The sequence below is a fragment of the Lepidochelys olivacea genome (assembly GCF_965140295.1).
Source record: "Lepidochelys olivacea isolate rLepOli2 genome assembly, chromosome: 2".
NCBI classification, from domain to species: domain Eukaryota; kingdom Metazoa; phylum Chordata; order Testudines; family Cheloniidae; genus Lepidochelys; species Lepidochelys olivacea.
In genome coordinates this window covers 25,708,398-25,728,982 of record NC_140412.1, presented here as the reverse complement: position 1 = coordinate 25,728,982, position 20,585 = coordinate 25,708,398, and the positions used below count along the sequence as shown (strand labels likewise).

Sequence of the window (20,585 nt, the reverse complement as noted above, 5' to 3'; positions counted from 1 at the left end):
GTTCAAAGGTTGTGAACTCTGAAAGGATTACTATGGTCCAAATTGAAATCAGGCTTCAATGGGATTATAGCTGCTTGTGTCAGATCTGTTTAAGCCTCACCATGAGCCTCATTCTCCACTGCCTCGTACCTTGAATAGTCATTGACCTCTGTGTAGTGAGTGCACAATGCTACCAGAATACTGATATCTAATCCCTTTGCATTCGTGTTGTTCAAGTATCAGTGACTACACAAGATATTGGGGCACTGGAGAAACAGGCCCTATGTCTTCAAAACAGGGAGCAAAATCTGTAGGAAAACATCTCTGTCAGATTTGTCCATTTCCGATGAGAGAAACCACATAAACAGACAAAAGATAAGCTGAAAAAATTAATTGTTTTATAAAATAAGACCCTACAATCATATCTGAACATCCAGTTTTTAAATATGATACATTCACTTTCTCACAGAATATTTAAATATTCAGGTCATTTATGGTATATTTCTCAGACTATTTGAGTTAAAAACTTTGGATAAATTAAACAACACCTACCAAAAGATACCACAACTTATACACATAAAACTAAGTAACAATTTTAAAAATATCCACAAAGTAAAGAAAGTAGGATCTCTTAGGAAATGCTACATAATTTCTGCTTAAAAATATACTTGATCATTTTAGTCTATCTTGAAAATATAGTTTGTATTTAATTTCTCTTTCTAAATTTAAGTCTCATATAATTTCCATTTAAGTTAATAAATATGTACAACAAAAACCTTTATATCAGTGAATATAAATAGTAAATACTGTATTAGGCCTGGTCCAACATTCTTTGCTCACTCAATGACTTCAGTGGTACTTTTCGATTTTAGATGCCAAAGGCTGCAGATCAGGACCTAAATGTCATCAAATGATTATAGCTTTTACAGAAGTGACTTTATAATAAAAAAAGCTCTAAGCTCTGAGAGCTTAGAGCCATTCCAGTCATACATTTCTATAAATAATCACGTACAATGTAGGGGAACAATGTTCTACGTTAATTACTGCTAACAGTAATTAAGGGGAAATAGTGGAGAATGAATGGAAAAATATCTTGAATTAGACACCTCGTTTTTTTACTGATTGGACTTGGTTCCCTATCATTTCAAAAAAGAGTTTTTGGTATAATTGGTACATTTTAAAACTGTGAAGCAACTTGACCACCTTCTTCAGACTTTGGATAGGTTTTCTGGGAAAGTGGTAAGCTTTCAAATGCTTTACCCCATGCGTTAGGGCCTTAATTGTGTCTTTATCAGTGTTTTTTATTCTCCACAGGTTAAGAAGCTTTGGAATTTGTTCCGTAGGTTTGCACAGCTTCATAGTGTGCTGAATATCTTCTTTTCTTACTTTCTTTCCTGGTAAATTCACCATCAGAATGTTGAGATGTTCAAAGGTTAGATTAGCCTGGCTAAGATGTTTTAAGACGCTGTTTTCACAGAGGTCAATACCTACAAAAAGCAAGGAGGGACATTCATATGATTCATTTTACTATTTTATAATGGCTTAAAACAAACTCTAAAGTCAGAAAAGGACATGTACCCACTAAATGTTTCCTAGTTTTATTTCCAAATAACCCTTTTAGTATTGCTGTTTTAACTCTCAGTCTTAGAAAGCACTTAAGCATGTGTGTAACTTTCTTCATGTAAGTAATCCCAAGTTACGCACATACTTGCTATCACACATTTATTTCTACAATTTTGTAATGCTCATCTTGACATATGTACAGTGCATGAGGCAGGGCTCTGTATCTCACATTGCACTACATGATGTTTTACTCCTGATATACAGGAAATGCCGAGACACTGTAGCTATAACTGTCACTGGTGCTTCAGTTCCAACATAGCATCAGCTCCAGCACAGACACGTTACAGTGATATAAACAGACATAGATTAAAACCAGTTTCTCAAGGACACCATTTCAAATCCATTCCTTGTAGAGCAAAAGTCATTCAAATCCGATGGTTGCTGATGGTGGCTCATGTGAAAAGGGTTTGGTAGTTTTCAGTGAAAACTGCAGCAACAAGTGTTAACATCACAAAAACTGCCACCATAAGCTCCCCTTTGACACCGATGGTGGCCGTTTCAGCAGAAAGGTGAAGGAATGAGTAGGGATCATAGAATCATAGAATCATAGAATATCAGGGTTGGAAGGGACCCCTGAAGGTCATCTAGTCCAACCCCTTGCTCGAAGCAGGACCAATTCCCAGTTAAATCATCCCAGCCAGGGCTTTGTCAAGCCTGACCTTAAAAACCTCTAAGGAAGGAGATTCTACCACCTCCCTAGGTAACGCATTCCAGTGTTTCACCACCCTCCTAGTGAAAAAGTTTTTCCTAATATCCAATCTAAACCTCCCCCACTGCAACTTGAGACCATTACTCCTCGTTCTGTCATCTGCTACCATTGAGAACAGTCCAGAGCCATCCTCTTTGGAACCCCCTTTCAGGTAGTTGAAAGCAGCTATCAAATCCCCCCTCATTCTTCTCTTCTGCAGGCTAAACAATCCCAGCTCCCTCAGCCTCTCCTCATAAGTCATGTGTTCTAGACCCCTAATCATTTTTGTTGCCCTTCGCTGGACTCTCTCCAATTTATCCACATCCTTCTTGTAGTGTGGGGCCCAAAACTGGACACAGTACTCCAGATGAGGCCTCACCAATGTCGAATAGAGGGGAACGATCACGTCCCTCGATCTGCTCGCTATGCCCCTACTTATACATCCCAAAATGCCATTGGCCTTCTTGGCAACAAGGGCACACTGCTGACTCATATCCAGCTTCTTGTCCACTGTCACCCCTAGGTCCTTTTCCACAGAACTGCTGCCTAGCCATTCGGTCCCTAGTCTGTAGCGGTGCATTGGATTCTTCCATCCTAAGTGCAGGACCCTGCACTTATCCTTATTGAACCTCATCAGATTTCTTTTGGCCCAATCCTCCAATTTGTCTAGGTCCTTCTGTATCCTATCCCTCCCCTCCAGCGTATCTACCACTCCTCCCAGTTTAGTATCACCCACAAATTTGCTGAGAGTGCAATCCACACCATCCTCCAGATCATTTATGAAGATATTGAACAAAACCGGCCCCAGGACCGACCCTTGGGGTACTCCACTTGATACCGGCTGCCAGCTAGACATGGAGCCATTGATCACTACCCGTTGAGCCCGACAATCTAGCCAGCTTTCTACCCACCTTATAGTGCATTCATCCAGCCCATACTTCCTTAATTTGCTGACAAGAATACTGTGGGAGACCGTGTCAAAAGCTTTGCTAAAGTCAAGAAACAATACATCCACTGCTTTCCCTTCATCCACAGAACCAGTAATCTCATCATAAAAGGCGATTAGATTAGTCAGGCATGACCTTCCCTTGGTGAATCCATGCTGGCTGTTCCTGATCACTTTCCTCTCATGCAAGTGCTTCAGGATTGATTCTTTGAGGACCTGCTCCATGATTTTTCCAGGGACTGAGGTGAGGCTGACTGGCCTGTAGTTCCCTGGATCCTCCTTCTTCCCTTTTTTAAAGATTGGCACTACATTAGCCTTTTTCCAGTCATCCGGGACTTCCCCCGTTCGCCACGAGTTTTCAAAGATAATGGCCAATGACTCTGCAATCACAGCCGCCAATTCCTTCAGCACTCTCGGATGCAACTCGTCCGGCCCCATGGACTTGTGCACGTCCAGCTTTTCTAAATAGTCCCTAACCACCTCTATCTCCACAGAGGGCTGGCCATCTCTTCCCCATTTTGTGATGCCCAGCGCAGCAGTCTGGGAGCTGACCTTGTTCGTGAAGACAGAGGCAAAAAAAGCATTGAGTACATTAGCTTTTTCCACATCCTCTGTCACTAGGTTACCTCCCTCATTCAGTAAGGGGCCCACACTTTCCTTGGCTTTCTTCTTGTTGCCAACATACCTGAAGAAACCCTTCTTGTTACTCTTGACATCTCTTGCTAGCTGCAGCTCCAGGTGCGATTTGGCCCTCCTGATATCATTCCTACATGCCCGAGCAATATTTTTATACTCTTCCCTGGTCATATGTCCAACCTTCCACTTCTTGTAAGCTTCTTTTTTATGTTTAAGATCCGCTAGGATTTCACCATTAAGCCAAGCTGGTCGCCTGCCATATTTACTATTCTTTCGACTCATCGGGATGGTTGGTCCCTGTAACCTCAACAGGGATTCCTTGAAATACAGCCAGCTCTCCTGGACTCCTTTCCCCTTCATGTTAGTCCCCCAGGGGATCTTGGCCATCCGTTCCCTGAGGGAGTCGAAGTCTGCTTTCCTGAAGTCCAGGGTCCATATCCTGCTGCTTACCTTTCTTCCCTGCGTCAGGATCCTGAACTCAACCAACTCATGGTCACTGCCTCCCAGATTCCCATCCACTTTTGCTTCCCCCACTAATTCTACCCGGTTTGTGAGCAGCAGGTCAAGAAAAGCGCCCCCCCTAGTTGGCTCCTCTAGCACTTGCACCAGGAAATTGTCCCCTACACTTTCCAAAAACTTCCTGGATTGTCTATGCACCGCTGTATTGCTCTCCCAGCAGATATCAGGAAAATTAAAGTCACCCATGAGAATCAGGGCATGCGATCTAGTAGCTTCCGTGAGCTGCCGGAAGAAAGCCTCATCTACCTCATCCCCCTGGTCCGGTGGTCTATAGCAGACTCCCACCACTACATCACTCTTGTTGCTCACACTTCTAAACTTAATCCAGAGACACTCAGGTTTTTCTACAGTTTCGTACCGGAGCTCTGAGCAGTCATACTGCTCCCTTACATACAGTGCTACTCCCCCACCTTTTCTGCCCTGCCTGTCCTTCCTGAACAGTTTATAACCATGCATGACAGTACTCCAGTCATGTGAGTTATCCCACCAAGTCTCTGTTATTCCAATCACGTCATAGTTCTTTGACATCACCAGGACCTCCAGTTCTCCCTGCTTGTTACCAAGGCTTTGTGCATTTGTATATAAGCACTTGAGATAACCTGTTGATCGCCCCTCATTCCCAGTATGAGGCAGGAGCCCTCCCCTCACAGACATACTCTTTCCAAGAAGAGAAAAGCATGTTTGCAGGGGTACGTGTGAGACTTTGAATTGCCAGTGCCCACACTATTCCTCTTCGTGGATATCTAAAGGGTATAGGTCTCTCAAGCCAGCACCTATAGTGCCTTGCTTATATCTGGGGCCCTATCAGATTCACGGTGCATTTTGGTCAATTGCACGGTCGTAGGATTTAAAAAATCATAAATGTCATGATTTCAGCTATTGAAATCTGAAATTTCACAGTGTTGTAACTGTGGGGGTCCTGACCCAAAATGGGTTAGTGGGCAGAGGGTGGGGGTTTGCAAGGTTATTGTAGGGGGATTGTGGTATTGCCAGCCTTACTTCTGCACTGCTGCTGACAGTAGCGCTGCCTTCAGAGCTGGGCGGCCAGAAGCCTGGCTTGGAAGGCAGCGTCACCACCAGCAGCAGCGCAGAAGTAAGGGTGGCCTGGTAGGGTATCGCCACCTTTACTTCTGCGCTGCTGCCTGCAGAGCTGGACCCTTGGCCAGCAGCCTCCACCCTCTGGCCGCCCAGCTCTGAAGGCAGCGCAGAAGTAAGGGTGGCAATCCCGCGACCCCACTACGATAACCTTGCAACTCCCCCACAACCCATTTTTGGGTCGGGACCCCCAGTTTGAGAAATGCTGGTCTCTCCTGTGAAATCTGTAGAGTATAGGGTAAAAGCACACAAAAGACCAGATTTCACAGTCCGTGATGTGTTTTTCACAACCATGAATTTGATAGGGCCCTACTTATATCATATACTGTGAGCCTGGTTTCCCCTGATCTGTACACACCCCGCTCCCATTGACTTCTTTAGTTCTTGCTCCGGTGTAAATGAGGGCAGTATGGACCCTGAGTATCACAATATTTCCTTCTCTTATGGTCCCAAAGGGGAATTGATTTACACTCCATACATATTACTCAATAGGGTCACATAGACTGCGAGTCTGGGCAGAATTTGGTCCTTTCTGTTGAACATAAAGGGTTAAATTCTGCACACAGTTGCACCTACACAGTTCCCATTGGCATCAGTGTGAGCAGTGTGCCCACCACCCAGGGCAGAATTTGGCTCCAGGAGATTACAAAAGTGCTATTTGAAAAGTTACTTCTAAATGTGTTTGCTACGCTGTCTGAATTACCTTGAATGATCTTCTTGACCATATCCTGTTCTTTGTTTTGCTGCTTCCATAATTTCAACAGTTGGAACATCTGTTCTTGAGAACTACGTTTTTGTTTAATCCTTTCTATATTTTCTGCATTAATCTTTGTCCCAGGCAAACCGTCCGTTAGTACATTCAGCCAGTTAGGGGTGAGTTTTTCTGGAACAGCAAACCTGAAAAGTGCTTCCTCGCATAGGGTTACATCTGAAAACAAATCAGAGAGAAAAAGATAGGTTAAGTCCTGGAAGTGAAGGCTAGAAGGGGCCAGCAGATCATCTAGGCTGATTTCCTGCACATCACAGGACACACTAATCCCCACCCAGTTACTCCTGCACTGACCCCAATAACCTGGATAGACTAGAATTACAGCTTTCAGGAGAGGTTAAACTATTGTGCGCCACAAGCACATAACAAAAGGGACCAAGGTACACCAACGCCCGAGGCCCCTGCAATGATAGGGAATTGATTTGGTGAAATAAGCCAAGATGATCCCAGCAAGTGTCTGAATTCTTCTGAAATTGTTTGTCCCTAACAAAACATAGAGGGTCCAGAATTGTAAGAAAAACTATTTTAAAACCATGTTTAAAATAAGGGACTGGTCTTTAGAGCTATGAAATATATGCTTCTTACCCCTTCTATATCATCTAATCGACAGTAACTAGATTTTAAAGTTTTCCCATCACCGTAGTATCTGAGCCCCTAACAGTTTTAATAATTTTTATCATAGCCATTGCTAATCCCATTTTAATAATGCTTGTTGGGATACTTACACTACACTTTGGCATTATACATACCTATTCCGCATTTTTGAGTTGATGTGTCCGTGTTTTCATGACACACATTGTCATGAATCGCATTGCCCTTCAGTGCTATTTTATGACTTGGTGCACTGCAGTTTGTGTGTTTTTGGCAGGCTGCTTTGGATGAAGTTTCATTTGAGAAGAATCCTTCTGGACATCTCTGGCAAATGGTGTCACTCTCAGGGGTGCCTTTCGAAAAACAAAACCCACTATCTTTTATAAAAGATACATATTGTGTGTGAGTTTTTGTGCACCAGGAAAGAAAATAGCAAAAAATAAACCATGACTTCGGATTTTCATGCTTTCTCGTTCCTACTTGAACACTCACTTGGAAGATATTTGTATAATTTTGAAAACTTGTCTCTCAAATTCAGATGCTCATGCTACAAAAGTATGTTAAATAATATTTTTAAACACACTGGCTTCTCACCCTTGCATACATTTGTAAATTAGCACCAGATAACTTGACTTTATTCAAATGTTTACAAAAGGTGTCTGACCTTCAATTTTCCTCCATATACATTTTTTTCTGAGAATCAATTAAAGGGCACAAAACATTGGTCCAAATTCTGCTCCGTTACATCTGTGCAGACAATCACTAAAATAAATTACTCTGTTTGTAACTGAGTAGAATTCAGCCCATTTTTTTAAATCTGTTGCAGGCAGGTTCTTCTTTTTGTGTGTGTTCTGTACTATAATTTGAATACAGTTTACATATTGGCCTTTAAATTAAAACCATTCATCCATTGTGACTTTCCTCACTTCCTTTATATATGCATATTTGTGGAAGTTTCTCCAATAAATATTTTTAATCTCTCAAATATGAATTTCCAAAGTTATAACAAATTATGCCATTGCATAATCTAAATGAGTTTCCAAAGCCTTTAAAAGTAAGTTGTTGTTCAGTAACATGGTAAATTCAAGATTACATATTGACCCTTCTTTCTTGGATTGATTATATTATTCTATACTTGCCTAATATCTAATAATTATGTATGATCAGGAAAAGTATATAGACAGTATTTGCCCTAACTGCTGTTATAAAGAATATTTATTGTCCCACAGTTAAAGAACTGAGACAACATGGAACATTACTGCACCACATTGACTGAAAGGGAGAAAATTAATGTATGAAACTTAAGCCAGGCAGCTACTGTGAAGAGTCTATCAAAGGAAATTTCTGGTTCAAATCAAAGCTCATACAATATATCCCCAATTCAGCAGTATATTCCTATTCAGCTAAGTATTTAAGCATGGTCTTAAGTATATGCCCAAAGTCAAACACATGAGTAAATGCGTCGTTAAATAAGGATGCACTTAAAGACACGGTCCCTTCTGACCTTAAAGTCTATTAGTCGGTAGTCTAAACAACGAGGAGTCCTTGTGGCACCTTAGAGACTAACAAATTTATTTGGGCATAAGCTTTCGTGGGTTATAACCCACTTCATCAGATGCATGGCATGATGCATCTGATGAAGTGGGTTATAGCCCACGAGAACTTATGCCCAAATAAATTTGTTAGTCTCTAAGGCAACACAAGGACTCCTCGTTGTTTTTGCTGATACAGACTAACATGGCTACCCCTCTGAAGTCTATAGTCTATTATTCAATTCTTTGCTGGAATTGAGGACTATATTTGCATTTGAAAATGCCTCCATCTAGTGTATTTTAGGAGTACTTGCTGTAAAAGCTAAATGCACAGAGGTTTGCGTAAAAATAAGCAAATCCACCTTTGCTACAATTTTACATTTCTAAGACTTGCTTAGAAACAAAAGGATATGAATCTCTGAGTTTTCAAGTAGCCAAGAAATAAAGAGTATATTTATATATACTCAAACGCAGAACTTCTGCTTTCACTAGATAATGAGTAAAAACATGTGCAGGAGAGCAAGAGCTCTCCTTGTTCATATCTTAACTTCAAAAGTGATTCTGTGCAATTACTTAAAAGAAATTAATTTTGCAATAGCCAACCCTCTAAAAGGTAGTGACAGAATAATGCACCACAGAAGGCTACATAGAGATTTTCCTTTTTAATCTGCTAATATTATGCAATGACAGCTGCCATAAACAATATGAAAGTCCAACTGACAGAGATCTGCACATTTCAGATGATTGGGCATCAACTACCATTGCTAAGAGAATTTCTGGTGGACTTTCCCCTACCATAGATATGCTGCTTTTTCAGGTTGTTCCTTCCAAAGAGATTAGCATCTCCATATTTTGGGAGATGGAGATAGATTGTCCTCATTCCCAGAAATACTTGCAGGAGGGGACAAAGTACATGGAAACTCCAGTAGGTTGCAGAGTTTCTTCTGCATCTTCCTCTGAATGGGAAAGGAGTAGGGTGGGTGATCTGGAAACCCAGCAAAGTCCTAGGTTCTACATGGTTAAAGCAGTATGGCACCTCTGGTGCACTGCTCCTCCAGCCTCCCTCACTTAGAATTTGTGCTGCCATTGACTGTCCCCCTGGTGCCCGCTTGAGGGGAATAGCAGGTGCACAGTGAGAGCTAACACTGCTTTGATCTGCATTAACTCCCAAGTGGATTTCTCCTAGGAAGCCTGCCACATTATTGGGCACCATAGTGCAGAGAGTGGCGAAGGCTTGGTTTGGATTTGACAGGATCAGATCTCAAAGATTGTTCTTGCAAAATGGTCCAAAATGGCAGAAACGTTGCACGATCAGGTGATCTCATGTAATTTCTGTCATTTTGGGGTGAAATGTCCTGAGAATAGATGTTACTGTGTGATTTCAATTGCATCCATACCCAAACCAGAAAACAAGCCCCATGTAGTTTTGATCTGACCTAGAATCAAAGATATAATGACTGATTTAGGTTGACAGATTAAATTCCTGTTCTTCTTTGCAATTTGAAGGTACTTTTGCTTTTGGGGTTCTAATTTTGGCCCAATTCTAGTTCCTTATCAATCCTTCGAAGGAACTCATATTCTAGTTAAAATGAATTTCAAAAGTAAGAGGCATATGTTATTAAAACTACAAAATAGCAAACCTTAGTAAAGTACAAGAACTAAACAGACCAGAGAGCACCAGTGTGAGAAACAATCTGATCAGTTTACAAAATACATTAAAATAAGAAATTTCCAGTTGCCAGAATCAATTTTGTAGGACAAAGAGGCTATATATACTATAGTATAAATATAGGAACAGTCCCAGAGAAGGTGAGGTCCTTTTGTATCCAAAAGAAACAAATAATGTGCAATAAGTTCTCTTGGATGGCTGCTAAATTAACAGCGTCTAATAGTCTGACAGTAGGATCACTTCCCAGAATAAATATGCTTTGATGGTGTAGATAATATTTGGCCAGCAGGGTGACCTCTGCTTTGATTCCCTTGCCACAGAAAGATTTATAGTGCCACCAATGCATGCCTTGTAGCCTGGGTGCCAGGACTAAGATCATGGAAGAAAAATATACTTAATTTTATAGTGCTATACTTCAATGGATCTCAAAGCACTTTACAAAGATGGTTAATTGTCCTTTATCTGCAGTAACAGATATGGAAACTGAGAAGCAGAGAGGTTAAGTGATTTGCCCAAGGTTACACTGAGGCAGTGGCAACTGGGAGCAGTAGTCAGATTCCGATTCTCCAGCCTGCATCCCAGCCACTGAACCACATTGTTTCCATATCTGATTATGAGGCATATTTTTGATAGACTAAGGCCACACTCCACCCTCAGTTACACCAGTACAAACACATTGTGTTCAGTGATGTTGCATAGATGTAACTGAGAACAAAATTTGGTTCACTGTTTTTAAGTTTTCCAGCAATTACCTTGTCTTAAAAACCTGAAGATTATAACAGTTATTGTGTTGCCAGAGTCTGTATCTCTGTTTCTTGTTTGAGGCCAACTTGCCGTTTAGTTGATGCACTCTGTTGTAGTTTGGGAACCCATCTCTCCAAAAGATTATGTGATTAGATCATTTGTCTTCTTCTGGAAGCCTAACACATTTGGCTTGGTCTTGGATTGATGACTTCAGTTTTGTTAGCCATTATTTTATTATCCTTTGATGGCTATAGTAAGCAGGCTTCCCACACAACTCAGACTTCTTTTGTGAGTCTTTCAAATCGACATCCTTATGTACTTTGTTTCAGGCCCCTTGACTCTTGCTTCTAACCTAGCTGTAAAAGCCACTACATCAAACTTCTTATCTAGCAATGCTTCTGCAATCTGCATACCAATGAATAGTGTAGCTCTAAAAGTTTCAGCTAATGCTCCTATGATATTTAATCTCTTGCCTCTTTCTGTATGAGCATGACATGGAAAGCAGTTCTGCAACTTTGGAGATTGGGGCATTACAGTTGAAAAAGACTTATTTCTGAGACATTCCTTTGTTTTCCTGTGTCTCCTTCCCTTCATTCTCTTCTCCAGGCAGTAACCAATCTCAAGTTTGTACCTGCCTCTATTCTTATTACTGCACATTTCTATAGTACCTTCCATCCAAGGATCATGAAGTTCTTGACAAACATTAGCGTGTTAAGCCAAAGAACATATTGTGTAAGAGGTGACCATTATTACTCCAGTCTACAAATTAGGAAAATGAGCCACAGAGAGGTTGAATGATTTGCCTGAAGATCATATAGGAAACTATAGCAGAATTGGGAATACAACCTATATCTTCTGACTGCCGGTCCTGTGTCTTAATCTGCATTATTTTATCAGCTACTATCAAGATATTGGACTATTTTAATGGTATCTGGTTTAAGCACAAGAATTGCCATATGTATACATTTTGATATCAATTGGGTGACAATAAAACCTTGGATCACATTCTAGTTCAGACACTCTTGACTAAACTCCTCTGGGATGTATGTGTATTTAGGAGTATTGATTTGCTCCTAATAGCAACAATGATGTTCTGTTTAATAAAGTGCCAGAGACATGTATGTATTGCATTGAAATGCTTCAATGTTGATAAGTTTCATGTTGAAGTAATTGTTAATAGCTACATGGTAGCGATTTCCAACAAATATTGTATATTGGATAACCAGTTGTGTACCGTGAAAGAAGAACAGGATTCTTTATTTCGGGATTCTATCACAAAGACTGCTGGAGAACAACTAGGACTAAGGAGAATGAAAAAGCAACACTGGATTACAGATGATACCATCAAATTATAGGAAAAAAAGAGGTGCATTGCAGAATGGATGCACTGGAAAGTCAGAGCTGAGTCAGTGATGAGGAGAGGAAATGGGCAATACAGGAAAAGAAATGTCTTGAACAAGTAGTCACGAGGGCTTGTCAAAGTGATTGTAAGCAATGGTGGACTCATGGCACAGTGCACTGAGGAAGCCTCTAAAAGACATGATCAGAAATGTGTCTTTGACACTTTGAAATCCTAATGGGACATCTGTTCTCACAGCTTCTTCCAGTTAAGAACAAAAATGGAGAGTTCTGTCACGATATTGATGCACAACTTAAGCATTGGCATGAGCATTATTGTGAATTAGTGAACAGATCCCCATCAAGGCATAACCTTTAACTTAATCCAAAAATGAACCCTGTAGAAAACAGGCTGGTGACATTAGAAGAAGTGATGCTTATGGTCAAACAGATAAAGCACCTGGTCTTGACAATACTTCATCAGAACAGCTAATGAGAGGAGGCCTGGATTTAGTTCATTGGCTTCAGAGTTGTCTTTAAAGTTTGGGAAACTGATCACATTCCAGAAGATTGGAAAAATGGCTGCATCACTCTTTGTTCTTTTTTTTTTTAAATCAGCTTGCTCAAATTATAGGGGAATGTTGTTGTTGTCAGTCCCAGGGAAGGTGTTTATGATCATACTACTGAACTAACTGAAATACTATCTCAACCAAAAAACCACGAGGTTTCTTTACAGTTCAACCTGCAGTCCATGCAATATACGTTCTGCAAAATCAGCAGAGTCCTGTGGCACCTTATAAACTAACAGACGTATTCACCCACGAAAGCTTATGCTCCAATACGTCTGTTAGTCTATAAGGTGCCACAGGACTCTTTGCTGCTTTTACAGATCCAGACTAACACGGCTACCCCTCTGATACTTGACGTTCTGCGAAATGTTATTGAAAATGACTAGAGTGACCAAAGGAAGTTAACATCTCATGTATAGATTTTGTAACTGCTTTTGACCCAGTGTATTGATCAGAATTATGGATACTACTATACCAGTATGGAGTGCCTGAGGACTTGTGGGCCTAGTGGAGGACCTGTACCAGTATAAATTTAGCTGTCTGAGGGTCAACGGTTATATTACAGACTGGTTTTCAGAAGAATCAGGAGTACTCCAGGGATGTGGTCTCTCATCTATATTATTTAATGTTCTAATAGACAATCTGATGACAAAGCTGCTTGAGGCCAAAGTAGAAGGTGTGAAACTTAAAGATTCATCCTTAGGGGATCTTGAGTATGTCAGTGAAATTGCCTTACTTGGAGAGACTACTGACCAACTACAGCTACTGCTGGAAGAGCTGCAACTAACTGCAGAATCTATGGGATTTAAGATCAATGGTGATAAACCAAAGCTAGGCATACCTCCTATAAAATGGAAATGAATGACCTGCTGATGTTGAATGTCGATGGCAATAGACTGAATGAGTGAATAGTTTTGTCTATTTGGGTAGCTGGTTGACCGCAGGAGGTTCAATAGCTGAAGAGGTTACACGGTGGATCATTCTTTCATCAATGGCATTTGAGCATCTTCAAAGACCTCTGTTTGGGCAGCAGGATATCTGTGTGACAACTAAGATATGAGTGTTCAATGCAGTAGTGATGACAATTGTTGTATGGAGCAGAAACATGGCGGTTAAAAACAACTAGGGAGAGGAAACTAAATAGCTTTCAGTATAAAAAATTATACTGAAATTATGGCATATTCTTAACAGCCATTGGTTTGATTTTGTCACAAACAAGGAGATACTTAGAGAATCCTGGCAAGTTGCAGTCTTGCACCAGTTGAGAACAAGATGACAGCAATGATGGAATTATATCCAATGTGCAGAAGATACACTTTTACAGAAGCTTTGTAGGTCTGAGGTCAAAGGAAGCAGAGCACAGGACTGACCACAAATGAGGTTGGAAGATGCAATTTTGAGGGATTTAGGAAGTCTAAATCCTCCCATACTGACTCACAGGAAGGTGACTTGCAAGGGACCACTGAAGAAAGAAGTCTCTTCTATGGCAACCATGGCTACATCATAGCCATGTGAATCTGCTACTGCTACTATCAGAAACAGTTTCTTTGTTTTAATAAAGGACAAATTACTTGACTGATGGATTACTAGACTGAATTGTTTAATCTAGTATGCACAGCACAGCCACATCAATCAGGGCAGATATGGACAGCACCACCAGGAATCTACAATAACTCTTTAACCCCCTGTTCTGTTGCATAAAAAGTACAAATACACCTACATTGCTGGTCACATATAAAACCCTGCTGTGTATCTACATCATCCACAACCATACAGCATACATTCACACCTTTGTTCAGGTGGAACACACAATAATACAGACTCCAAAATAATTACTCAGTGCTAGGAAGGCTGATTTTTATACCAAATCCATAAGGAGCTGAATGTTCAAACTTTGGGTCCACTTGGGCCCTCAACTCACTTCTTTTAAACATACTCACTGGGGGCCTAACTCTGCTCCGACTGAGGTCAATAATATAACTGTCACTGGCTTCAACAGGAATAGAGGTAGGCCAATGCTAACTACTTGTGAAATTCCTGTTCATTATCCTTTATTTTTCTGCTACTAGAGTTTCAAAGTTAACAGTGATACTAACTATGGCCCCAAACCTGCATGGATCCTTATACCCAGAAATCCATAGATTTTGCCTGCATGGATCTCTACACCCAAAATTCAGTGGGATTCAACAAAGGCATAGAAGTCTGTGCACACAGATACTGTTGCACAATCAGAGCCCATGAAACAATTTAAATGCCATATGGATCTATGCAGTAGCATGCAGGATATGGTGTAACTATGATTAGTCAGAATGCCAGCTTCCATTTCTTTTAGGCCACATTCAATGTTGGCACAACACTGGGCCACATCATTTGCAGGATGACAAAATATTTTGTTTCAAGACAAGAACTTAGTCTTAACAATTTATTTTGTCTAAAATGAAGAAAATGCTCCATGGAAACAACATTGCTACAGCCTTTATCCCTCCCAGACATACAGCATGTTACTAGCTTGTCTGACAAAGAAGTAGTTGGCTGGTCTTTGGATGATAATAATAATGGTTTCTCTTGCAGTTCCCATTTAGGGCATTGGTAATTAATTATTACCACGTTTTGCTCTGACTCTAGAGCTACATTGATATTGTTATAATTATGCTCTTGGTGCTGTATCAGTTAATGCTTCTGGTGTTTGTCAAGATACACAGTGGCTTGAAACAGCAGATTTCAAAATGAAAGAACAGAAATACTGTATCCCAGATAATGTTCCTTTAAAAGAGGCTATCCATCATGTTTCTCATTAGAGTGCAATTTGCTACATTTGTACTACCGTTAAGTTACATATTCAGTAGGAGCAGAGTATTCCACTGAGAAATGTTCCTTTGGCTATAGTCCAAAGCAATGTCACAATGGTAACAGGTTGCATTAGCTTTGCCGTTTATTAGTCTGTAATTTCATCTAGACAAGCTTGTTTCCTAATCTTTTAGTGCCACAAGTCTTTAATGCTTTGTACAGCTCTAATTAATTCTGTTGCATATTGAAAGCAAATACGTACCTGGTTGTACTACACCAAATCCAGGAGGACATTCTGTGTGCCTTAAACAAAATTCTAGCTCAAGGTATCTCCCTTCAATACATTCACAGATGCGGTTCTGTGTACTGTTGCATTCTTGCTTCACATACTGCAGCTCTTTGCACACTACATTGCAGTACTGGCATTCATCATTGCTGTTCCAGTCCTCTGCGTAGTACTGATCTGGACATGGTGCACATTCAGTCTTTTTTGTAGCTGTACAGTGCTGTTTTACATAGGTTCCCGGAGAGCACAGGTCACACATCAGTTGGCGAGATGTCACTGGGTCATAATGGAGGTACTTTGGGGGAGCGGTTTCTTGAATTGTCCACTTAACATAGATATCCAAGAACTAGCAAAAGGAAAATTAAATATTGTTCTCTTTAGTCCTATGAGACAGCACAGCCAAAAAAAAACCTTACAGTTCTATGTGCTTATGTATCTAATCATGTCTGTTTCTTCAAAGTCATTAAAAAAAGACGTACTACAGCAATATATGAAAATATGAACCAACTTTCCCACTTTCCAGAGGCTACATTATCACAGAAAATTTAATATTTGAAAAAAAAAACAGGCATTCCATATTACAACTATTAAAATATCCTGGAACCAACAAAGTCCAAGCTAACCCTAACCAATTAAATAGCATGATTTTACCGTGATCCCCCTCTATTTTCCCGGGTCCGTTCATTATCTATCAAAGGGACTTACCCTGTAAATCACTTAAGCAGTTCTTTGTAGGATAGAGCTCTTAGACTGTAAATGCTGTGGGAACAGGACTATGGATTTGGATTGTCTTCTCACTTACACTAGTGTAACTCCAATGGGCCCAGGAGCAGTGCTTGTTTGCACCAACTGTGGATCTGGTCCACAGATTTCAGTGGAATTGCTCCTGATTTACATTGATGTAAGTGAGAGGAGAATCAGGCCATCTGTATCGTGAACCATAGAATCATAGAATATCAGGGTTGGATGGGACCTCAGGAGATCATCTAGTCCAACCCCCAACTCAAAGCAGGAGCAATCCCCAATTTTTGCCCCAGATCCCGAATGGCCCCCTCAAGGATTGAACTCGCAACCCTGGGTTTAGCAGGCCAATGCTCAAACCACTGAGCTATCCCCCACCATCACGCACACTTATAGTGCAAAAGAAATTATAAATATATTATTGTACTGTTGAGCAATTTTAATTATGCTGTGATAGAAAAAAAAACTACTAGATTGCACTATTACCAAAAAGGTAGATCAAAATTCAAAGGACGCTCCTTTCCTATATTTATTTTTAACAATCAAATAAATGTAGCAGCATGCTTTTTGAAAGTGCCTTTCATTTAATCTAGCACTGACATTCAGCCACTCCTGCGATAAAATGTAACTGCTGTTTAATATCCAACAGCAACACTAAACAATAGTTTTAGACATGCTAAGAATGCTGCAGCTAATTGAAAGTACAGGGAGGCTTTAGGAGGGTAGAATTTAATCTCCCAAAATGGAATGCCCCAGAACATTAGGGCTAATGCTTCCTGTCATGGGATCTTAGTTTTACACCTTATTCAAAAGGCACATGCCCTATAACAACCCTAACACTATACTGGGAGCTATCTAATGAATAATCAGCTCAACTTCCTGCAGTAATTTGAGTTTTCCTTGGAGGCCTCAGGAAGTGCTAATCCGGGATGACCCTGCTCAGGTGTGAGATTGTCCCTTGGAATGTCATTATTTTGTCATCTAAATACAAATTTTGGTTTGCAGTTTCTCCAGTAACGCATCAACAAAATGTATGAGTGCACTTGTTTACTTCCATGCATGAAGTGCTATGATACATGTGATATCAGTAGGTATGGGCACGGCCCTGGGACCCAGAACTCTGCTCCAGCCCAACATTGTGCATTCTGTTCATTGCTACTCTTTTAAATATTGTTGGTTTTACAAACATTATCTGAATCAGTTCCTATGCATTACCTCTGTTTGTGGCTATTTGTGGAAAACAAGCATGTGTGTGTTACTGAGGGATTCATCTTCTGGAATGGATTATAATGAGAACTGAATATGAAGCTTTATACAAGGAGAACATTATTTATTTAAAGTATATTTGGCTGTCCATCAGTGGTGCTGGATTGATAGCTCTAGCTCCATAATTCTCTGTTGATACAAAGAACAAATGTAACACAGGCAATGGCAACACAAGCTTCTCCACACCATCCCACCGATGTGCCCTTACCCTCACCCTGAAGAACCATCTCTAGGTATAAGTGGTATCTCACATTCTATGCCCATTCAGCATTAGCCTCTGTATTGAGGCTCCATTCAAGGGAACCAGATGTGCACTCTACATAAGCAAAACTCCTTCAGGCACAAAACCAAAACGGATATCAATGGGAGATGTGGACACTTGACCATCACTTGATTATCATGCAGGTTTCCAAACAGCTATTCAATCGGGGGTGCTGGAACAATGTGTATAGTGTGTGTGTGTGGGGGGGGGTGCTGAGAGCCATTGAACCAAACTGTCAACCCTGTATATAATGGAATCCACTTCAAGCCAGAGGGTGTGGGAGCACCCCAGTGACCCTAGTTCCAGCACCTATGTATCAGATTGTACTGACTTTTGGTCTCTGCTGCCTTGTTAGGGGTCAAAAGGCATTCTTTGCCGCCCCTGATTAATCCAGTCCTCCATTAGAAAATGTATGGAAGTGCAGCACATATGGATGGCGCATCAACTCCCCATTCAGGGAGGCTAGCCCCCTGCCCCTCCCTTCCACCTGAGGCCCCACCCCTTCCACCCAAGACTGTGACCCTACTCCATCTCTCCACTCTCACCTGCTGGGGCCAGAGGAGCCCCGGCCAGCCTGCCCAAGCCACCCCGGCCCGCCCACCTAAGCTGCCCTGAGCCCCACCTGGCCAGCCTGCCCAAGCCACCCCGGCCCACCCATCTTCCCAATCCGCCCTGATCCACCTGCCTGTCTGAGTCCTGGTTGTCCAGAGGAGCACTGAGCCCTACTACAGTCTGGGGCCGTGGCGGGGAGCATTAGCCGAGGCTTGGGGAGGCTTAGCCCCATGGCAGCAGAGGCTTCATACATACATTTTAAGACCAGAAAGGGCTACGAGATCATCTCATCTGACCTCTTATATAACACAGGGCATAGAATTTCACCCAGTACCCTTTCATTGAGCTCAATAACCTATGCGTGACTAAAGCCTGTGTATCTCCCTTGGGGTTTAGAGAGCACGACTCCTTTAAAACCTAAGGCAGAGGAAGGCCTTGTTTTTCCAAAGGGAGGGGAATTAAGGTAGGGAAGCCACAGGGGAGTGTGTGTTTCTGGAGCTCCAGACAAGAGCCCCAAATCGAGCAGGCCCTCACATACAGAAGCAGCCAAGAACCAGCCTGAAGCCTGGGAGAGACAGAGCAGCTAACCAGGGATGTCCCTGCACAGGAGCCCGGAGGAACACTGTGCCAAGAAGGGATCACCTGAGAAGGCCAAACCACAGCCAGTCTCAGTATCACTGTCACCCAGCGCTGCATGGGGCTATGCATACTAGGGCTTGTGACCTTGTGTTGGGAATAAGGAAGGAAGTTATAGCTAGTTAAGTGGGGAGGTTGTTGCTCTGTGTGGGTTTGTCTGGAGCAGCAGAAGAGGGCACCAGAAGGGTTTGCTGGGGAAAGTTTACTGGTGTGGAAGATGACTCAAGACTCACTGTTGGACTGGAACTCTACCCAGGATTCCTAACCTCTGAATCTAGACTCAGTGTCTATCCTTTTATATTGTGGTACCACTGGCCTGATGGGTCCTTGTGTTAGATGTAACCCTGTTTTACTGTTCCCCCATCTCTTCCTCCTGTTGTTTTTCTCCATTCATCCCTCAATAAATAAATGTTTCCCTTTCCTATATTTATTGTACTATTCCACTGTATTGTGTGTGTGTGTATGTACTCTGGGGGATTTGGAACAGGAGTTTCTGGGGTGGAAGCATAGGTATTGGAACTAGGAGTGCTGGGGTGCAGCAGCACCCCCTAGCTTGAAGTGGTTTCCATCAGATACAGGGTTTACAGTTTGGTTCAATGGTTCTCAGCACCCCCACTATACAAATTGTTCCAGCACCGTGGGGTGGAAGGGAGTTTCCCTGCTGCATTCCTACGCATGCCTTTTCTTGGCCGGAGCTGCCCACAGAACGGACTCCATGATGGTCACAGGGATGCTATAGTTACACATGTCTTCCAGAAAGGCATCCAGTCTTCATCTGAAGACATAATAAAAAGGAGAATCTAACCCTTCCCTCAGTACTTTGTTCCAATAGTTAATCACACTCACTGTTAAAAATGGGTGCTTTATTTCTAATTCGAATTTGTCTTGATGATTTACAGCTCTGTTTTTCTTAAATGTCTGGATCTGATTCACAGCTATTTAAAAAGAGGGTGTAGTACGTTTTTGAAAAATGAATGGCTTTTCACTGATGAGCCGCATACTCACCCTTGGTAAACCTCTGACTATTACTCTAGTAAGAAAAGAGGCCTGATAATCTCATAAATCGTTGCTGTTAACAGTCCAAGATTCCTTTTAGGGTTTGTTTTCCCCTTCATCAGACAGATCATTTAGCAAGAATGAAACCACCCTCCCGACTATCCTACACACTTGCCTGGGCATACACAGCACATTAGAGCAGCATTTGTCAGACTTCAGTGTGGGGTGGAGAAACTGGAATGACACTTCTAAGCCAAATGCTGTAATTTAGATGTTTATGGAGCTCTGGGAGCTTCAGATAGTACTCAGCACAGATGGGAAGCTGGCATTATGTGAAAATAATTATGCAGCTCGAATGGAA

General features: G+C 41.5%; 1 protein-coding gene across 7 annotated transcripts in view; it reads right to left on the bottom strand.

Annotated features, from left to right (window-relative positions):
- Positions 1-355: 355 nt before the first annotated feature.
- TNFRSF11B (TNF receptor superfamily member 11b) overlaps positions 356-20,585 on the bottom strand; it is an 87,354-nt gene continuing 67,124 nt past the window's right edge. For all 7 annotated transcript variants that reach the window (XM_084618182.1, XM_084618185.1, XM_084618184.1 and 4 more), the window contains 4 exons: positions 15,748-16,117; positions 7,005-7,199; positions 6,190-6,414; positions 356-1,466 (listed from right to left, as the gene is read on the bottom strand). In XM_084618182.1, coding sequence (XP_084474308.1) covers positions 1,078-1,466; positions 6,190-6,414; positions 7,005-7,199; positions 15,748-16,117 — 1,179 coding nt within the window. In that variant the 3' untranslated portion in view covers positions 356-1,077. The remainder of the gene's footprint in view (positions 1,467-6,189; positions 6,415-7,004; positions 7,200-15,747; positions 16,118-20,585) is intronic.